The sequence below is a fragment of the Cavia porcellus genome, unplaced genomic scaffold (genome assembly GCF_034190915.1).
Source record: "Cavia porcellus strain 051 isolate PalLab524CR breed Dunkin Hartley unplaced genomic scaffold, mCavPor4.1 scaffold_6, whole genome shotgun sequence".
Lineage (NCBI taxonomy): Eukaryota > Metazoa > Chordata > Mammalia > Rodentia > Caviidae > Cavia > Cavia porcellus.
In genome coordinates, this window is record NW_026947489.1 from 77,898,913 (window position 1) to 77,917,792 (window position 18,880).

Here is an 18,880-nt window from a genome sequence, read left to right on the forward strand (position 1 = left end):
TGTTGAATGCAGTTTGCTGTGTGGAGCCCCGCAGCAGGAGGGGGAACAGCTTTTCAGTGTCTCTGGTTAGGCAACAGGGGAAAACAAAGCCTGGCTGGAAATCACCACTTGAAGCTTGGCTGATGCCAGAAAAGCAGTACTGGCTCCCTGTGCTGGGATGATTTCAAGCCACATTTGGGGGCAGGGGACATAATAGCAGAACGTCGCCTCCTCCTGGTTTCCGTCTGCCCACTCCACATACCAACCCCAACACGAGCCCTTTTCCTTACACAGATCTTTAATGCAGCGAGACAAGTTTAAAAAATACTCCTCTTTTGTGAGAATGAGTGGAGTAGGATCTGGAGGTTGCTGGAAGTTGTGAACAGGGTCAGGAAACCTGGGGTGGCATTCTTACAGTCCCCTTCTCCCTCAACCTGCAGGGCATGACTTCCCTTGCAGCTGGTGGGAGTCTTTGACTGTGTCACAGCTGGGGGTTTTAACCCACTTCTAATAGCAACAAGGCACCTAAGGTATTTTGGAGCTGCTCAGTGGGAACTGTCATGCCACCCACTTTATCTGCAGCACTAACCTTTAGGGGTGCTGTGGGGAGATGGGGTTTTCATTAGCACCTGTGAAATGGTTCTTCCCTAATATTCCCCACCTATCAATGTAGCCACTGACCAGACCTAAACCCTTTTATTAAACCTTCCCTGCTGATCTATACCTACATATCCAACCCAAAGGGGAATTCTGGTGACAAGGATCTGGGTGGCTTTAGTGAGGACTGACTGAGAAGAGTCAACCTAGCACAGGCCAAAGAATCACAGACACCTCGCCTCATCATTTCACTGCAGGGATTCCAGTGACCCCTCACTAGACTTCTGCTCCCAAAGACAGGTAGCTAAGGGACCCTCTTGCCTCCAGACAAGCTTGACATAAGACATGGGAGGGAAGGAAAACATGGACAGGAATCCTCCAGGGGAAGGATTTCATCTTCTTCCCTCCCCAAGAGCCACCGGGGGAGTTGCTTCAGAAGCCCCTTACCCTTGGGTGTACCTGGGCTTGGGTGTCCCCAGCTCCTGCCTCTTTCTTCACAGGGACGCCTATGCTATGTGTTGTCGTTTAGATCCAGATGTCCCCTAAGAGCCTCGAGCACTCATGGGCAGGGCTTTTGGAAGATGACTGAATTACGACCTAACTTGCTGTTAGGAGGTGGGCTGTTGGAAGAGGCAGATCCCTGGGGGTGTGACCAGGAAGAGTGTCTCTCCCTCTCCGCTCGGGTTTTCTCAGTTTCCTGGCTGCCATGGCAAGAGTAGCGTTTTCTAGGCCACATTTCTCTGCCATCCTGTCCTGCCTTGGAGTCAGGAAGACTGTGGACTGAAAACATGCGCCAAATAAATCTCTTCTTTAGGTTGAGGGTGCTAGGTATTTTGTCTTAGCAACAAGAAAGTAACTAAGACATTGACTTAGTCTTTGCGTGCAAACCGCTGGCCCCCACACAGAAGCCTCCTCTGGTTTCAGAGCACTCAGCTCCCCTGCAGGGATGGACAAGGAGGAATGTCCCTGGTAACTTGTGCAATCTGGGAATTTACCCTCCATCTAGTGCCAAGGCAAACCAGGTGGTGCCCAGAGCTCCAGGAGGGATCATCGTTGGGCCCTCTCATCCAAATGAGCTTCCCGGCTCCTGGAACCAAGATGATCTGACACACAGTCACGTTAACGGCCTCCCCATCCTCTTCACCCCTATGCTGAGCAGTGAATTCAGGTCCTTGCACCTGCTAGGTGAGCACTCCACCACCGAGCTATAATCCCAGCCCCAGTCCCTGGGATCCTTGAAAATTCTGCACCACAATCACCAGGGTCTCTGGCCACCCACTAATAGATCAGGGAAGGCCAAGTGGATGAGAATGTCCAGAGATGCCTGCTTTATTTCTTACTAGGTGATTGCATTTCAGGCTGGCAACATCAAACAGTTTAATTACCAACTAAATTTGTACCTCTGAACTACAAACCAACAATATTTCAGTAAGGAACAACAGTGTCAACAGCTCATGGGGAAGCTGCGTTTCCCAAATGAATGGTTTTGGTTGGCACAGTGCTGAGTGAAGCTGTGAGGAAGGCCCAGGATTGTCTGAAGACCCTGACACCTGCCTGAGACAGGCGAAAGCCCTTGTGAGTCCCTAGGCCTAGGCCCTCCACCCCAAACTGTAAGGACATAGTTATTTCCCTTTTTGTGGTTTGTTCAACTCAAGTAAGAGGCCAGGCTACCAGGGCAGTCTCGTAGTTGCCCTGCCCTCTGTCCCCGTGCCTGCCTTAGGGCACAGCTCTCTCTGCAGCTTCCTTTTAAGGAAAAGTTTCGCTTCGGGTAAATTCCTGTCGCTTCTTAGTGTTGCTTTGAAAAGAAAAGGTAATGACAAGGGTAACGGCGGGGGGATGCAGGTGCCTTGGCAGAGGTCCAGCAGCCTTAGGCACAGAGCTGGGCAGAGGCAGGTCTGTGCCAGCTTGGCAGAGCTCCTCTAAGAACTCAGGGCCCAGTGTCTTGGGAAGATGCCCAAGAAAAAGAATTCATTACTAAAATTCCAAGACAGCAGGAGCTGTTTGCAGCAGCAGGCGGAAAGTAGGAGAAAGTTAAGAGCAAAGAAGAGGCAAAAGGCAGAAGTGAGAAACTCTAGTCACATGGTAGGCGCTCAATAAAAGTAAGCAATTACTACATGAATCATTACCTTAGCTACCCATTTTCCTCACCCCGAAACCCATAAGCTTCCTTTTAGATTTGGAGGTCTGCTGCCCAAGAACCCACTGACAAGCTGCTGTTTTTCCTGAGGACCATAAAAGACTAGGTCCACCCAAAAAAGATGCTGGCATCGGCAGCTCTCAGCTGTGCCTGCCCTGCTCCACCTGCATGCCGTGTGCCACCGGACAGTTTCCGCCCAGTTGTCTTGGGTGCTGTTTTTATGCACTGACCCAGAGTCACAGCCCCACCCTGCTATCCCTCACCCCAAAGGGCCTTAACTGAGAGCTAGTGACCTGGAGAGAGTGCTGCAGTCCTCGTGTTAGCTGAGTTACATCACCCCACACACCCCAAGCAGTCGCCCAACATGGTAGGTTCTGCCGCTGTGAGGGTGTGCACCTTTGGGTGCTGGCTGAGGAGTTAACGGAGAAACAAGGCACCACAGAGAGGCTGGACTCTGGGCTGTGTGATTCAGTACGTGGTGGTAAAGTCCAAGGGCAGAGGGGAAAAGGGGAGGAGGAGAAGGAGACTGAGTCTTTAATGGCTCAGGAGGCCGGAGCTCCACTAAATGGGCTCTGGTTTGAGCTTTTCTGCTAGGAAGTCATTCACAAAGGCCTCCACAATGGCAGGGGTGATCTCCTCCACGTCCATCACGTACTTGGCCCGGGCAGACATGTCCAGAATGGTGAGCAGAGGGGCAGCCTCCGGCAGGTTGGTGTAATCTCGCAGGGAGTCTGTCATGTCATCCTGGAAATCATCAGAGGGGAGAGAAAACTAGTGAATTTAAAAAGTAGAGTTGTCTCAAAAAATAGTCCCCATTCTGGGGAGCCATTTTCCTCAGAAGTCATGGACAACACCCCCATCTTGAAGGGCAGGTGACCCCACCCTGCATAAGGTGAAGCCCACTACTTCGGTTAATTTCCTCTGCGTCCCCCAAACTACAGGGGAACCATCTGACTATATTAGGATGAAAGCAACTTTAACACGCTTTCTGATTTGTAGGAATATGATGTCCTTCCATTGCTTTTTTTTTTTTTTTTTTTTTTTTTGTCTTTTTACCGGTACCGGGGATCGAACTCACGACTGCCTGCTTGCAAGGCAGGCACTTATGCCACTGAGCTAAACCCCCAGCCCCCTTCCATTGCTTTTTGAGACACAGTGTCACATGTCCAGGCTGGTCCTGAACTTACTACGCAGCCCAGGGTACCCTCAAACTTCGCAGTCTTCCTGTTTCAGCTTGCTGAGTGCTGGGATTGCAGGCATGTGCGACTATGCCTGGCTTCGCTTTTTTGTGTGGTATGTGACATGTGGTACTGGAGACTCACCATCCATCAGTGGTACCACAAAACTACACCCTAAACCTCTCTGGGTTTTATTTTGAGATAAGTCTAAATTGCTGAGGCCAGCCTCAAACTTTTGATCCTCCTCCCTCAGCCTGCCCAGCAGCTAGGATTACAGGTACGTGGCAGGCAGACACAGTCAGTTTTTAATTATCTGTAGCCCCTCTGTGGATCAGCTGGGACTCTGGATGGTTTTAAACAGGAAAAACTCACTGCCTCCCACACTGCGCTTTCAAGGAAGGCGGGAGCGGCCTGAAGACAGGGCTGCTTGAGCACTGAGGTTTCCACTGGGTGGCCGCTTCATCTGAGAAGGGAGCTGGCGCTTTTCACCTATTCCCAGTAGCTGTCCAGGTAGCCATCTCTCATATTAGGTTCTGCCTTGTTCAAATGTAAAGGCAAACACAAATCCAATGATGAGAAAAAAGCTTGTCAGGCAGCGACAATTTGGGCTAGGCTTTCACTGCGGACCCTCATTTGGCAGATAACAGAAAACACTTCCCAGTTCTGGTTGTTTTGCTGTAAAGTGGACAGTATTCTAAACTTAAAGAATCAGAGGTAGCGGGAGTTCGATTTCTGGTGCCAGAAAAAAAACAACAAAAACAAACCCCAAGCCATTACTTTCTCAAAAAGCAAATGTTTAGTAAGAAGCTGAGTGAGTCAGTATCTCCGGCAACCTCCATCCAATTTAGGGCCTCCATGTAGGTAATAAAAAATCTTCATGGTAAACGGATGGAGGCACCTGGACAAATCCCACACGGCTCATTCCCACTAGGAGATGCGACCAAGCCACGGGCTCCGCTCTGCCCCCTCCACCTCCTGCTGAGCAAATCACAGGGAGATGAATTGTAACGTCCACTAAGACTTCAGAAGAGATGAATTCTGCCTGCCACAGGGGATAGGAGCAAGACAGGAAGCAGGGCCCCCTTTATTCAAGACCAGAGTTAGGGGTTCAGTCAGTGCCCCATGTTCAGCTCCCTGCCCCTTCCACACTGCTTTGCTTCTGAACGTGGCAGAGAATGGGACCAATGAAGCCTTTGATGACGAAACTTGATGGAGAGCACAGGCAGGGCCTGGAACAGTGGGTGACACAGCCACCGTGTCCAGCCTTCTGGGTCCGTGCAGCCTTCCTCCTGCTCCCACCCTCCCTCCTCCTCCTAGGCATGAGTGAGTCCATTTGTCCGAGCTCAAGCACCTAAAGCACTGTTTTGGGAGTCACTGTGTCCTCAACTCCAATGTCCTCTCTGATGCCCCTTTCCGTGTGGCCTTGACAAGACACCGCTCCAAGCCCAGGTGCCATTCCCTGCCCAGTGGATTTAACCAGCGTTCGCTCCAGAGGGCCGAGGTGAAAGGGAACCAGCACCAGCACCCACAGACCTCTGGAGGGAGCATAGGGGTCCCTCGACCACTCAAGCTTTACCTTCCTCCTCTGGAGACAGGACAATGGCTGCTTTCCCAGCCAGAGAGGTGAGACACAAAGGAGGCAGCAGGTGAAGCCCTTGGCTGGGTGCCTGGGGCCCTGCAAACCTACAGATGCTCCTTTTCAGCCTTCTTTGGATAGCTCCGCCCCACAGCCCTCGGCCCCTTCTGTTCTGCACCCATCTTTTCTTCCCAGCCATTCTCCAGGAGGTTAGAGTTTAATACATGCAGAGCGGCTCACTGCGCTTTGTGTGCAGCGCTGGTGAGCTCCAAGGCAGGGCTTGTGAACCCTCTTTGTTCCCCTCCACCCTAGGGCTAGGCAGGGCGACTGGAGCGCTTTCGAGGGGCCCTCGGAGGGCAGTCAGGGGCGACTATTGAGGAGGTGATGAATGGGTGGCTCAGGGTGTCTGGCCACACCATCTTCCCCACGCCTCTCCTGCGATGCAAACAGTGTGAAACCCAAGGGCTCCAACCAACTGGAGGTACAGAGGGGTCCACACAGGTCAGCATGACCTCACTGAGCACTGATGAACGCCTGCTTCAGAGGATGCCGGGATTGGGCAGGCGGCAGTGAGCATGCGCAGAGGGTTCTTGGCCGGGAGCAAGGAGCACGCCTGCGCAGTGCGGTAGGTTTGCATTCCTCCGGGTACACTGGCACCTGTGCGCAGGGGCCCATCCCAGCACTGCTTTCTTGTCCTGGCAAAAATCCTTTGTCTTGTCCAGCCCAACAGAGGCCTTTTAGGGCCAGGCCTTGGATGCTGAAGGTTGGGAACAGCAAGTTTCCGACTTCAGCGCTCTCTCCAAGCCTGCTGGGTGGCTGTGGACCCCACCCGTGTTCAAGTTGGGATCCCTGCAGTGGGCTCAGTAAGGCCACTCTGCAGGCCATTGTGGAGGAAGTGATAAGCTGAGCCAGGGCCTAAAGTACCCAGGGCCTGTTCTAACCTAGCCCCATGGAGTGAGAGTGGATGGTAGATGTGTGTGGTGCGGGTTCCCCAGCCTCGGAGGGCTTCTCACAGTTCTGAGGCTGCCAAGTAGGAAGGGAGGTAGCACAGAGAAGCAGGGGTAGGAAGCGGATGGCACACCTTTGCTTCCCCGTTTGTCTATGGCCGAGTCAACCCAGACCCAGAGGTCCCTTTAAACCACCTCGAGCCCAGTGTCACTCATGTCCTGAAAGTCCCCTGCCAGGGCTTGCCAGGGTCACCCACACACACACTCACCTCCCCGGCCACAAAGAACAGAAGCGGTGCCTCTTCCTCTTTGGCTTTGTACTTGGCAATGATTTTCTCAGCTATTGGCTGGATCAGCTGTTTGGCTGCCTCAGACTCTCCATCATCCTCGGAATCTGGGATAGAGGAAGACAGAAAAAAATTTCTGGCTTGTGGAACAGTGGTGCCCACCAAATGGGCCTTAATCCTGGGTCTGAGCTCTGTTCTGAGCATCCCTCGACCAGAAAAGAGCTCTGTCTTCAGCATAGGTCTAACGTTCCATGTGCACCAGCGTGTGTCCACACACATGTCCCCATATGTGTGTAGCAGCAATGAAGGACATTCATAGGGTACATTCCTGCACTGGCTCACAAGGGATGACGCGCCTCAGCGAGTGGTACAGCACTCTGGGCAGACACTTTGTCACTGCACTCACAAACCCGCCCTAGAAGCTCAGCTTCCCCCTGAGCAAGTCCCTGGGGTTCCTACTGATTTTCTTCTCCATCACAGCATGTAAAGCCATGACCTTGGACCTCTGGCCTTGGAGTAAAAATGGCAGAAGTACTAGTGGAGAGGGCGTGAGGAACACAGTGCAGTCTGCAGCTTTGGTAGTGACAGGGGGCCTCTGCAGTTGGCACCAGACTTGGCCTGGAGGCGGAGGGCCAGCTGCACCCGAGAACATAGGTTAGGATCCCCCAGTAGGAGCAGCCCCCACACGGCGTCAGGTCTAGGGTGCTGACACCTAGAGCAGAGAGCGAGGCAGCATCTCCTCGCTGGGAAGCAGGGGAGGGCACAGCCGGCTCCTACAGAGCGCTTTTACCAGCAGGGCTGCACCACCCAAGAGGTCCACGGTACACAGCCAGATGGCAAGACCCACTCTGGATCCCCACCTTATTTGTTTGTGATGTTATCCAATTTGCCTGGCCTCTCTGGGATCCTGTTTTTACATTTCTGCTGATGGCCATGAGGAACCTAATTGTCTCTGAGTTCAGAACTGTTTCCTCACTAACCCTAGGATGGCAGAAAAGCCCCAGTGTGAAGACTCTCCACAGCTCTTCTCTCCCCAAGGGGCCTTCTTTCCCAAGCCCAGACCTGTCTATAAGTCTGGTTGCTGAAGAATTCCCTTGTGACAGCTCATCAGCTCCTCTCCTGGGTCTCCCCAAAGCAGACCTTAGACAGTGGAGAAGGATGCACCCAGCCCCAGGTATGGCCCATCTCAGCCCGCTCTAGTACAGCAGTTCAGCTGCAGAGCAGCAAGTCCCAAGGCTGGGAGCAACATCTTTCTTGGCTAAAACTACGAGTCACTCAGTTTACAAAAGCAGTCTGGTTTATCCCACGGGGCCACAGGGATCACAATGCGTATGTTCTTCCGTCCTTCTGCCCTAGATGGGAGCAGCCACCTAAGTGGTAGTTAGGACGGTAGTTAGGCCGGGAGGGCCAGCTGCTGCAGCCCTGGAACACTCTGGGCACTGACAGCCCAGAAGCAGCCTGGGGTGAGGCATGGCCCAAGGGGGCCCAGCCCCCTGCAGCTGCTGTGTGTGCAGCCAGGCCTCTTTCCAACAATGGCTCCGTTCAAGGGGGGTTGGGGTCTCCTCCAGGCCTGACCTATTCCACCCAGCTGGCGGCCAGGAGCAACTCGGAGGAAAAGCACAGCAGCAACAGCTCCCAGACCACCTCCCCCAGGGCCAGCACCATGAATAAATCATTGGGGTCAAAGGGAGGCTGCTGCAGAGAGACAAAGGCCCCAGCTCCACAGTGTTAGTGGCAGGAAGAGGCTGCAGGGCCAGGCAGTACTGGTGTGGAGTCCATCCTGGCCCATCCCCACCCTGGGCCCCCACTGAGCTCCATACCTACAAACAGGACGAGGCAGGGCCCCTCATTGAGCTGCACGGCGTTGGAGTCGGAGAGCTCCAGCACAGGCTTGGGGTGCCAGGGGAACTCCCTGCAGTCCTCGTCGTTCAGCACCTCCACCCGGCCCTGCCGCGTGATTACCTCCCCCTGTGGGTCCAGCACGATGAGCGTGGGGATGCCTGTAAGAGAGTGTGCTCATTTGGCCACCAGCCCAGGAGAGGCAGCCAGATCAGGGACCCAAGGCGCAGTTTCGATTAGGAATCCAGGCCTGGAGCCCGAAAGTCTTGGGCTGGATCCAGGTTTGATCACTGACTACAATACTTCCTCGGGTAGGTGTGGAACCGCTTTAGAAACCCTGAGCAATTGCTTTGCCAGGGCTGCAGGGGCTTCAGGGCCTCAGGGACAACATGGTGAAGGCGCTGCAGTTCCTACGCTTCCCACTCTTCAAGGATAATGAGCAACGCTCTTAAAAAAATGAACGCTCAGCTGGGTGCAGTGGTCCATGCTTACAGCCCCAGCCAGCCCCAGCTCTCTAGGAGGTTGGAACAGGACTGCAAGTTCTGAGCCCGACTTGGGCAATTTAGCAAAACTCTGTCCCAAAATAAATTTAAAAAGGACCAAGGATGTTCCTCAATGTGAAGGCCTGGGGGTTCAATCCCTAGTATTGAAGAAGAAAAAAAAACCCCAAAACAAAACAAAAACACTCAACAAACTGAGAATTGAGCACATGGTATATTCAGTGGTAGGGTACTTTCCTAATATATACAAGGTCCTCATTTTGATCCCTGGCATGGCGGGGAGGAGGAGGAAGAAAAAAAGGAAGAGGAGGAGGATTGAACACAGGGTCTTGGCACACTGGAAAAGGTGGTCACTGGTGACTCCTAAAAATACAGGAGACCTCTCTCCTGTAGGGAGTCTAAAACTGACTGAAGTGGTGTAAGAACATGAACACACACATACACACACACCCCGTACCACAAGGCACCTAATGGGGGCAGAGTGTTCACACAGACACAAGGCAACAGTGGCATGCAGGGCAAGAGCCCAGGGTCCCCTGACCCCGGGCTCAGCCCTGGTGCCCATACACACAGGGCACCAGGGGGAGTAGTACTCGGGACCCTGGGCCGCAGTGAGACCTGCAGCACTGAGCTTAACACACACACCAGCAGCTGTGAGGCCTCAGCCGACACTGAGGACAGCTCCTCCTAGGTGACAGTCCTGTGTGTCTACACTTTGCTCTACACCACACTCCCACTGCTTCTCTGGCCAGGGCTGCCCCCACACCACAGAGTCTGCTTCTTCCCTGTCCGCTAGGAACATCTGTCTCTCCATTGGCATCCTGTCCCCTCCCCCTCAAAGCTCTCCAGACACCTCTCCTTCCAGGCTAGAACAGAGCTTGAATTTTATATAAAAGCCAAGGAAATTTAATATTTACAGATCCCGAAGTACTTGGTCAGTAATTTGCTCCTGTGACATTTTACTTCTCCGTGGGGGGCATGGCCGAGCACCAGAAATACGGCCCTGGTGTTTTGTCGCCTGCTGCGGCAGCCAGCCCAGTGGGCATGCCGTGGTGGGCTGTCTTCAAAAGGAATAAATGAATCCGTATGTTCACACCTATTAGAAGAAGTGGCTGGACGTGACAGGGAACAGGTCCAGAGAGAAACAAGCTCCAGGACTGCCACTCTGCCGCATCACACACAGATGCGCGCAGCCATCCTTCCCTGGGGACTTTCCAGGTGTGCACAGCAATGCACAGGACTCCCGAGAAGCCCTGTATCAACCCAGGAGCCCAGGGCTTCCACAGCTGCCTTTCACCTAGAGGCCTGGACCTACGGCAAGTGTCTCTGTCCTGGGGTCAGGGCCTGGACTTGAGTCCCCTGCACACAGGTGCTCTACGTGACCTCATTCCCGCAGAGCTCTGGCAGGGTTCCTGCATCGCTGCTGGTGTTTCTGAAGTCAGGCAGTTATGAGCACTGGGGTAAATCAGAGCCCACCCACCGCTCTGATGGGAAACAGCAGTGGCCTTGCGATGCCGAGTTGGTCTGGGGAGGACAGGTAGCCACAGAGGGTGGGGAACAGAGAGAAAGGAAAATCCGATGGCCAAGCAGCCCGCTTCCTAGGTCAGTGTCTCAGTTTCTCTCCAACTGACTACTGTAAGAGGACTTCTTTGTTACCATGACTATGGCCTCTCTTGAGTCCATGTCCATGGGGACAAGGATGGCAAAATAAGTGCTGGACTCCACTGCCCAACTAGTTGCTGAGTAGTCCCCAGCTGATTCTGTCAAGGAAGGAGCCCTTGGGGCCTGGGTTTCACTATCTTGTTCTTCAGCCATGCAGAAACAAAGTCTCCTTTTTGTTTTTGGTGCTTTGGTCATCAAAGCCCAAAACAGTGAGGCACACAGGGACAGGGCAGTGGCAGATATGTGACCGTGGTGCACAACAGAACACAATCATACTTGGACCCAGAGAAGTCTTTGTGTCTGGTAGCTGGGAGAGAATCAGTGTTCGGCTCATGGACACACAGCCATTGCTCCTTCAGCTGATCTTGGTTTTTGGCCCTAACACATTGAGAGTGTGCTCTGCTTTGCTGCTGGGTCCTACAGATAGCAAAAGGGAATTTGCCTCTATGGGGTGTCTGCTCTTGCCAAGCATGACACAGATCTACCTTGTTTAAGCATTGGAACAGGTGGCCGCAGGAAGCACCGTTCTCCTTGCTTTACAGAGCTCAGGCTGCCTACCCACGGTGACCCTGGTGGTCAGTATTTTCCCTGCCAGACTGCGCCTTTGCTGAGGACGCTTCCAGCACCGGGCTCGAGGCTGTCAAATCCAGGGTGTGGGGGGGGTCCCCATGGTGGCAACTCCCTGCACTCTCCTGTTTCCTGTCTTCCTTCTCCAAGGCAGTGGAGATGAAGGTTGAGACTTGATCACCTCTTCTTTCTCTTCCCCTGTCATGCAGTCCCTGAAGCAGTTTCTCTGAAGTCAAGACTTCTTGAGAGAAAATAAGAGGGAAGCCTCAACAAGAGATCTGCACATTTCTTTTCTTCTTCTCCTTTGTCTCTTTGAGACAGGGTATTACTATGCAGTTCAGGCTGGCCTTGATCTCACTTTGTAGCAACTCTCCTGCCTCAGCCTTACCGAGTACTGAGATTACAGGTGTGTACCACCATGCCTGGCAGCAAATTTCTAACTGATGCTATTGTACAAACAAAATATCTTCTGGCCAGTAAGGGAAATATCTTCTAGGCCTCTTGCAGGGAATTTAAAAGGGCAATCATCACCGCTTTGCTTGAGTCCTCATTCCCAGATTAGATGGCTGGGGTAGCTGGGAGAGAATCAGCGTCAGGACTCTAAGGAATCTCCAGGCAAGATTCAACTTCCTCAAGTCTCATTTCCATGGCTGCCAAATGGGGACAATGAGCTTCCTATCTGATTTGGTTGTGGGGAGGAATAAACAGATATTAATGGAATACACTGTTGGTAGAATACCTAGTATACAGTAAGTACTTCCTAACCCCTCGCTATTATTACAAATCAGCTCTTTTTTTAAAAAGTCATCTCTAAGCTGATGGTTTGGCTGGTGGCAGGCAGAGGTACAGAGGACTGGGGCCTTGTTCTGGTGAGAACAGCAGTAACCTCAGGCTGGAGGAAGTCAGCTAAAGAACAGAAGAGACAATGTCAATACTGCTCCCAGAGTTCTAATCACAGTGATGTCTGCCAAGCATGAGAACGGTGGTCTTTCAGTTGAACCAACCTAAGCTTAACTTTTGGGCTTAGGGGGCTGGGGATTTAGCTCAGCGGCATAAGCGCCTGCCTTACAAGCAGGCAGTCATGAGTTCGATCCCTGGTACCGATAAAAATGAAAAAGACAAAAAAACCCAAAAACAAAACAAAACAAAACAAAAAAAACTTTTGGGCTTAGATGTAAGCATCTTGCTCCTAGAGGGAGCTGACCTCCCCCCCCCCAACCCCAGGCTTGGGAAGCTGGGCTGGACCTGGAGCGGGACCTAACATCCTTTCCACCATCTCACTCAAAACAGAGAAGAAAGGAGACGGCTTTCTTTCTCCTCCTCCCTTCTACTCCCCTCCCTCTCCCCATCAGGGGATTGAATCCAGAGGCTTGTGCATGCTGGCAAGCCCTCTACCACTAAGTTACAACCTTCTTATTTTTATTTTGGGATAGAGTTTGCTAAGTTGCCTAGGCCGGGCTCAAAAACTTACAATTCTTTCACCTCAACCACTGAGTAGATGGGATTACAGGCACGCACCACCACACCCAGCTTATTTTTCTATTACTAAGAGTTTTGTGGGGCTAGAAGGGAAGCCGGGTGCATGGGGCAAAAAAGCTAAACTCCACCAGGACCGTGGGGAGAAAGAGAAGGAACCAGGGGGCTTGGAACCTAGCTTTCTCTGCAGCTGGACAGCAACAGGATCTAAGGGCGTGAGGATCATTCCCCAAACACTACAGAAAGCTGGGAGGAGAAACTGGAAGAAAAGCAGATCCTGGCCTGGAGGCACAGCTTAGGGTGCATCTTACAGTGAGGACTGCAGCAAGGGTTTTGTAGTACCTTAAGGAAGAAAATGTAGAATGCATGTGCTATGTGTATGTTACAGCTACGTGTAAGTGTGAGTGTGTCCCGGAACAGAGACCAAGGGGTTCAGAAAAGCAGAAACAGTTGTGCTAGTAAGGCAGGAATGTGGGTGAGATAAGATATATTGGCGCTTTCTGAAATGGAGTCATAATACGTGGATTAACATACGATGAAAATCTGAACTGAAGGGCCCCAGGACTGGGGAGGGGATAACACAGACAAACCAGTGCCTCGGTTAAATCAGCTGTCAGTTCTGCTCACTGGATCCCCCAGCTTCCCTCGCTCAGAGAGCTGACAGGAAGGAGCAGGTACTTCTGGTGGGGAGCTCAGAGGATGGCCTGGACTTCCTTGAGCTGGGCCAGCAAATGCAAGGCTGCTCAGGCTGGTACCTGTGCCAGGAAGCAGGCAGAAAGACATGGATGGCAATGCTCTGCCAACGTAGAAGATCTGGAGACCAGCAACCATCCATCAACAATGGGGCAGATCAATGGTACAGGCACACAACCAAACACTTTCTAGCGCTGAAGATAAATGAAGTAGACATAAGTACTAACAGAGATCAATCTTAGAAACTGTAAGAAAAGCAAGCACAAAATGCTGTTATACACACATACACACACACACACACACACACACACACACACACACATATACGAAAATGTGAAAGCAGCTTATGAAGTTATACGTGAGACGTATGGCAGTGTTTCCTCAGGGCAGAGGAAGAAAGAAGGCAGGAGAGAAAAAGAACTTTTACCTTGGTCTATAATAACACTCCCTGCTCATTTATGCTTTTTCTTATTTGGTGGGGAGATGCTAGGAATTAAGCAGAGCACCTTTTGCCCATTGGTTTATAGTTTAAATACCTGAGCAAAAATGTCAGTTTTGGATGGGGGCCACATGGGTGTTTGTCACGTGACTCTCTGTCTTTTCCTGTTTTTGTTTTTGTTTTTCTTTTTTGTAGTCTCAGAATTAAAGACGACACACAAAACAAAACATCAAGGCTGCCCCCAGCCTGCCCTTGCTAGCTAAAAGGACGGTTCCAGACAGCCCAGGCCAGCCCTTTCCATACTGAGATTTGCCTACAAAAAATGCCAGAATGGGCTGCCTGGCTTCTCCTGATGGAAAAATAAAAGTTCGGTTCATTTTAATTTTTAGAGATTCTCCCTCAAATTTATTTTTTGAAAGGGCCAAGGAAGAGGGAAAGGGAACGAGGAGAAAGGAGGGAACTAGAAGAGGAGGATAAGGAACAAGGGAAGGGGAGGAGAAAACAGAAGGAGAAAATTGGGAGAAAAAGGACGGGGGTGGGGGGAAGAAAGAGAAAACTTGTCGCTGGTTGCTAGGACAGCAAAGGGTCTTTACACTTTGGCCTCCTCACCTTAAGTCAAAAGCTACCCACTGGTCCTTCTGCCTGGACCTCTCCCCGACCAGATCCTGGTCCTGCAGGGCAGCATGGCCATCACTCTAGCCACACACAGCCTTTAGGCCAGAGGCGGCACACTTATGGCCACAGTGGGCTGTTGGATCACTGAAAGCTCTGAAAGGTTGGCCATCACTGCCTTAGGCTGCCTTCCCTCTCAAATCCCAAGGATAGGGGAGCCAGGAAAAAACCTGCTAGGGCTCTTAGCTTAAGAGAGAAGGGGCTCTAAGTTTCCCTGCAAAGAACACCGTGTTCTCTGAGAGCCCAGCACTGCTTAGACAATTGCTAATGGGATTTGCCTCTTGCCAAGTGTGTCTAAGTGATTTCTTTAGAAAGGGATTTTTGAATGGCTTATAGGGCTGCAAATTCCCCGGTCTGGGAGTAGGAGCAGGGAGGCCCTCACTCAGGGGAAGCCAGCTCCACTGGTGAGACAAGGAGATGGATGCGAGCCAGATGCCAGTTCCTAAGTCTGCTGCTTCTCACACCCTGGCTTGATCCAGGGCGCCCCAGCTAATGACAAGGGCTTATTTTATTTTATTTTATCTTATTTTTCTTGAAGTCCTGGGCATTGAAATCAGGTTCTTCACATTGAGCTACATCCATGGCCCTTTTTACATATTTTATTTAGACCAATTCTTGCTAAATCAATAAACTGCCCGTGCGAGGCTCCAACTTCTGCTCCCCTAACCTTAGCAGGAGTATTGGGCTTGTCTAGCTCAGGGTAAACCTATCATACAGGCCTGTAGCAGGTATTGCCATGCCAGGAAAGGCGTGCCTGAGAGGTACAGTCATAAGGCCCCCACCCCAGGGACACCTCAACAAACTGTGAGCATTTTGCAAGGCCTCCTTCCCTCTGCAGGTGAAACTCAGATTCCAGGGTCACTCTCAACTCAGCTCCCAGGGTGCTCAGGGGGCTCTGATTTCTTCTTGCATTATGCATCGTCACGCATGTGTTGCTAGGATAGCACAAGAAAGCATAAAGTGACTGTTGGGTCAAGTAACGCCCTCTCTGCAAGGCACACTGACAGGGCCAGGTGGAGCGGCTCAGGTGTGGACAGGGGATGCCCCTGACTTCTCTGCGAAGTATTTTCATCAAACAAAATGCTCAGGGGGGAGACAAGTGGAGTGAGAGAGCGAGCCCAGGGCACCCAGCCAGAGCCACACAGGGAAGGCCACTCACCCAGAGACAGCCCTGGAGGATCTGCTGAAGACCAGACACAAGCAACTGGAAACCCTCCGTGACTCGTGTGTGCGTGTGTGTGTGTGTGTGTGTGTGTGCACGCGTGTGTGTATGTACATAAGAATGCATCAGTGGAATAACTTGAGGAGTTACAACCACAGTGTCACAGAAAGCTCAGACATATTCAGAATTCAATAAAAAGACTGTCAAGAGTTTTAAGATGTTATGAAGAGTATAAACAAATATACAGCTTCTTCGGGCTCCAAAGTATTTAGAGTTAGACTGGAGATTTGTAAATACCCAAAGGGGAAAACAAAAGCAAAATCCAGCAAAGCCTGCTGGGGAACTGCCAGCTTCTAAGACCAGAGCTGTGAAGAGATACGAATCAAACCACAACTGTGAGTTCCAGGGCCTTGGAAGGTGAGATGGCCATCTTGTTTGACGGCAAGAACACAACCCTATAAATAGACTGTCAGTGCTATAAATAAGGCTGGCCATTGTGACGAAGCTGGAATAATTATTCCCTTATAAATGGGCAAGCTGCAAACTTAGTATGATCAGGAATCAAGTTTAGAAATACAAATCGAGCTTGTGGTATTTGTATTTTTGTGTGCCAAGAATACAAGCAAAGTGAAACATTTGGTGTTTAACTTCGTGATTTAGTTTTGCTTAAGAGAATGTAGCCTAACAGGTCCATCCTGGGATTCCAATATTAAAATATGTGGTCAAGAAACGGCTGCATACTTGTGATTTTTGAGTTGAAACACCTTCATCGTACTTCCATATTTATGTCAAATTTACTGACTTTGGTAGATAGACTTGCACACCTGAGGACATTTTGTTAGTCCTGCAGTCAAATATTTGAAGAGGTTTAAGTGAATAAATCACTTTTAAATGTTTAAAAGAGTTGAATTAAGTTTGTAAGTAGGCCCAACATGCCCCTAACAATAAGCTTCTATATTTTCCTAGATATTTTCATAGAATTAAAAGTTCAAAAGCCAGGTAGGGTGACAGGGGCCTTTAGTCCCAGCTACTCAGGAGGCTGAGGCAAGAAGATCACTTGAACACATGAGTTTGAGACTAACCTGGGCAACACAGTGAGATCCTGCATATTTTAAAAAACAACAACAACAAAAGTAAAGTCAAGTCCTGACACACCAGAGCTCTTTTCCTCTAACTTTTGAGGACACAGAGAGAAGCTCTCTGCAAGTCGGGGAGGTGAGCGCACCAGGAAACAAATCACCAGCACCTTCTGCTCCACTTGCCAGCCTCCAGAACTGCTGTGCGCCCTCAGCTGTAGTTCAGTGTCACAGCAGCCTGGATCTGAGTCTACTGTGAAGCGGAAAAGGAAAGAAAAAAGTGGAGAAAGAGCTAACAGACAAAGAGGCAAGAAAGAGAATGAGGAGCTGGGGTGCTGGTCAGCAGGAAGAAGCCTTGGGTTCAATCCCCAGCAAGAGAGAGAGAGAGAGAGAGAGAGAGAGAGAGAGAGAGAGAGAGAGAGAGAGAGAGAATAAACAGGTCCCTTGAAGAACAAAGAAAAGCCTTAGAACATAAGAATGCGAACAGGAAGGAGGAAAGGGGATGCAGAAGATACACGAAGGTGTGGAGCCTTGGAGCCTAATGGACCACAGGTATGCTGCGTGGAGAAGGGCAAGACCAAAGGCATTCAGGAGAGCTGGCCATGCTCCACTAACGCGGTCTGCTAGAGAGCTGGGCCAGGAGAGGAAGAGGGAACGTGGGAGACAGAAGGAAGCAATGGGCCCGGGATGCCTGTGTGTGGTCAGGGCTGAGCTCCCAGCTGGCTCCACTTCACGTGCCCCATCGCTGTGCTCTGGGCCCAGCCTGAGGAAGGCCAGAGGTGAGTTCTCACCATCCTTCCGTGGAGTTCCTTTTGTTTTTGTGGTCAGAGGCAGCAAGATGCAAAAACTTGCCTGAACTGGTACCTGTGAGAACAAGGCTTCTGACTCGTAAGATGTAAAAAGCTGTACAAGAACTTAATGACAGCCCACGCTTCCACAAGAAATCAGCTGCCTAATGCATGAGGATTATAGGCTCCCTATCTTTTTTTTTTTTTTTGGTACCGGGGATCAAACTCATGACCTTGCGATTGCCAGGCAGGCACGTATGCTGCTCAGCTAAATCTTCTGTTGTTCTCTGACCATCCTGAATGCGACTAAATAGAAGAGGTGGCAATGGGAGGCTGGGAGGGAGCATTCATTTCCAGGGGTCGGCACCCCGCTCCCCAAGGCAGGCCTGTGTGATGAGGTTGCACATTCAGCCTGCACAGCTCTGAGCTTAAGTGTGAGGCTCAGAAATTGAAGTGAGTGACCCACCTCTGGGACTTCTCTTCCAGTCTGGGTTCAGTGTCTAAAGGGTCAGGTCCAAGGACCTCAGCACGGTGGTCAAGCCTTCTGCCTGTGGTCTTATCAGTGCTACCCCTCCTCTGCCACTACAGCATACCCCAGGCCTTCCTGCTCTGACCTTGTCCCACAATGTGCCCAAGCCCTTATCTAACCTGTAAGGCCCTCTCCCGAGCCACCTTCTGTGGCTAAATTCCTCTAAGCCTGAGATGCCTCTGAACTGAGATTATTCCATTAATGCACCTGAAGAAGGATTCTGAGACTTAGACCTGGAGGTCACATAAACATGCTCCTGGAACATGACACCAGCAAGAACTGGAAACCAGAGAGCAAGGAAGCAGGACCTGAGGGGTGAGAGATGTGCAAGACGACAGCAGATGGCAGGAGATGTGGACATCATGGAGCTGGCAGGTGAGGGCAGGAGGGGCCAGATGTGGGGCTGGGCTGCAGGGCTGCTCTGGGCGGGGTGGGGTCCCGGAGGAATCCTCCACTCTCTCAGTGTGGCTGGCTAGCCGCAGCTTGCCTGCGGACAGTCTCCCCACATCAGCTTTCTGATCCTCAGTAGAGGAGTACTTTGTAGCTGAGGAGCAGTATATGCTTCTCCCTGTCGAGGATGAAGAATGAATGAGCTCTAGAAGCCCTTATTCTCTCCTTCCATGGTGGCCACTGCTTTCCAGGCCACCCCCAACTACCCCAGCTCCTCTATGTACAAAAGTTACACACTGACCACTGGACAATTAGACTGAGGCTGGCATAAAACTGTCAGTTTAATTTTGAACCCTGCCAGCAATTTACAGACAGGCCTCTCCAGC

At 51.2% G+C, this 18,880-nt stretch overlaps 1 protein-coding gene across 1 annotated transcript in view; it reads right to left on the reverse strand.

The window, feature by feature from the left end:
- Positions 1 to 1,877: 1,877 nt before the first annotated feature.
- The window catches only part of Nxn (nucleoredoxin), a 140,614-nt gene continuing 123,611 nt past the window's right edge, over positions 1,878 to 18,880 (reverse strand). Inside the window, exons 6-8 of the mRNA XM_003469689.5 lie at positions 8,522 to 8,701; positions 6,684 to 6,808; positions 1,878 to 3,457 (exon numbers count right to left, since the gene is read on the reverse strand). Of these exons, the coding sequence (XP_003469737.1) occupies positions 3,275 to 3,457; positions 6,684 to 6,808; positions 8,522 to 8,701 (488 nt within the window). The 3' untranslated portion in view covers positions 1,878 to 3,274. The remainder of the gene's footprint in view (positions 3,458 to 6,683; positions 6,809 to 8,521; positions 8,702 to 18,880) is intronic.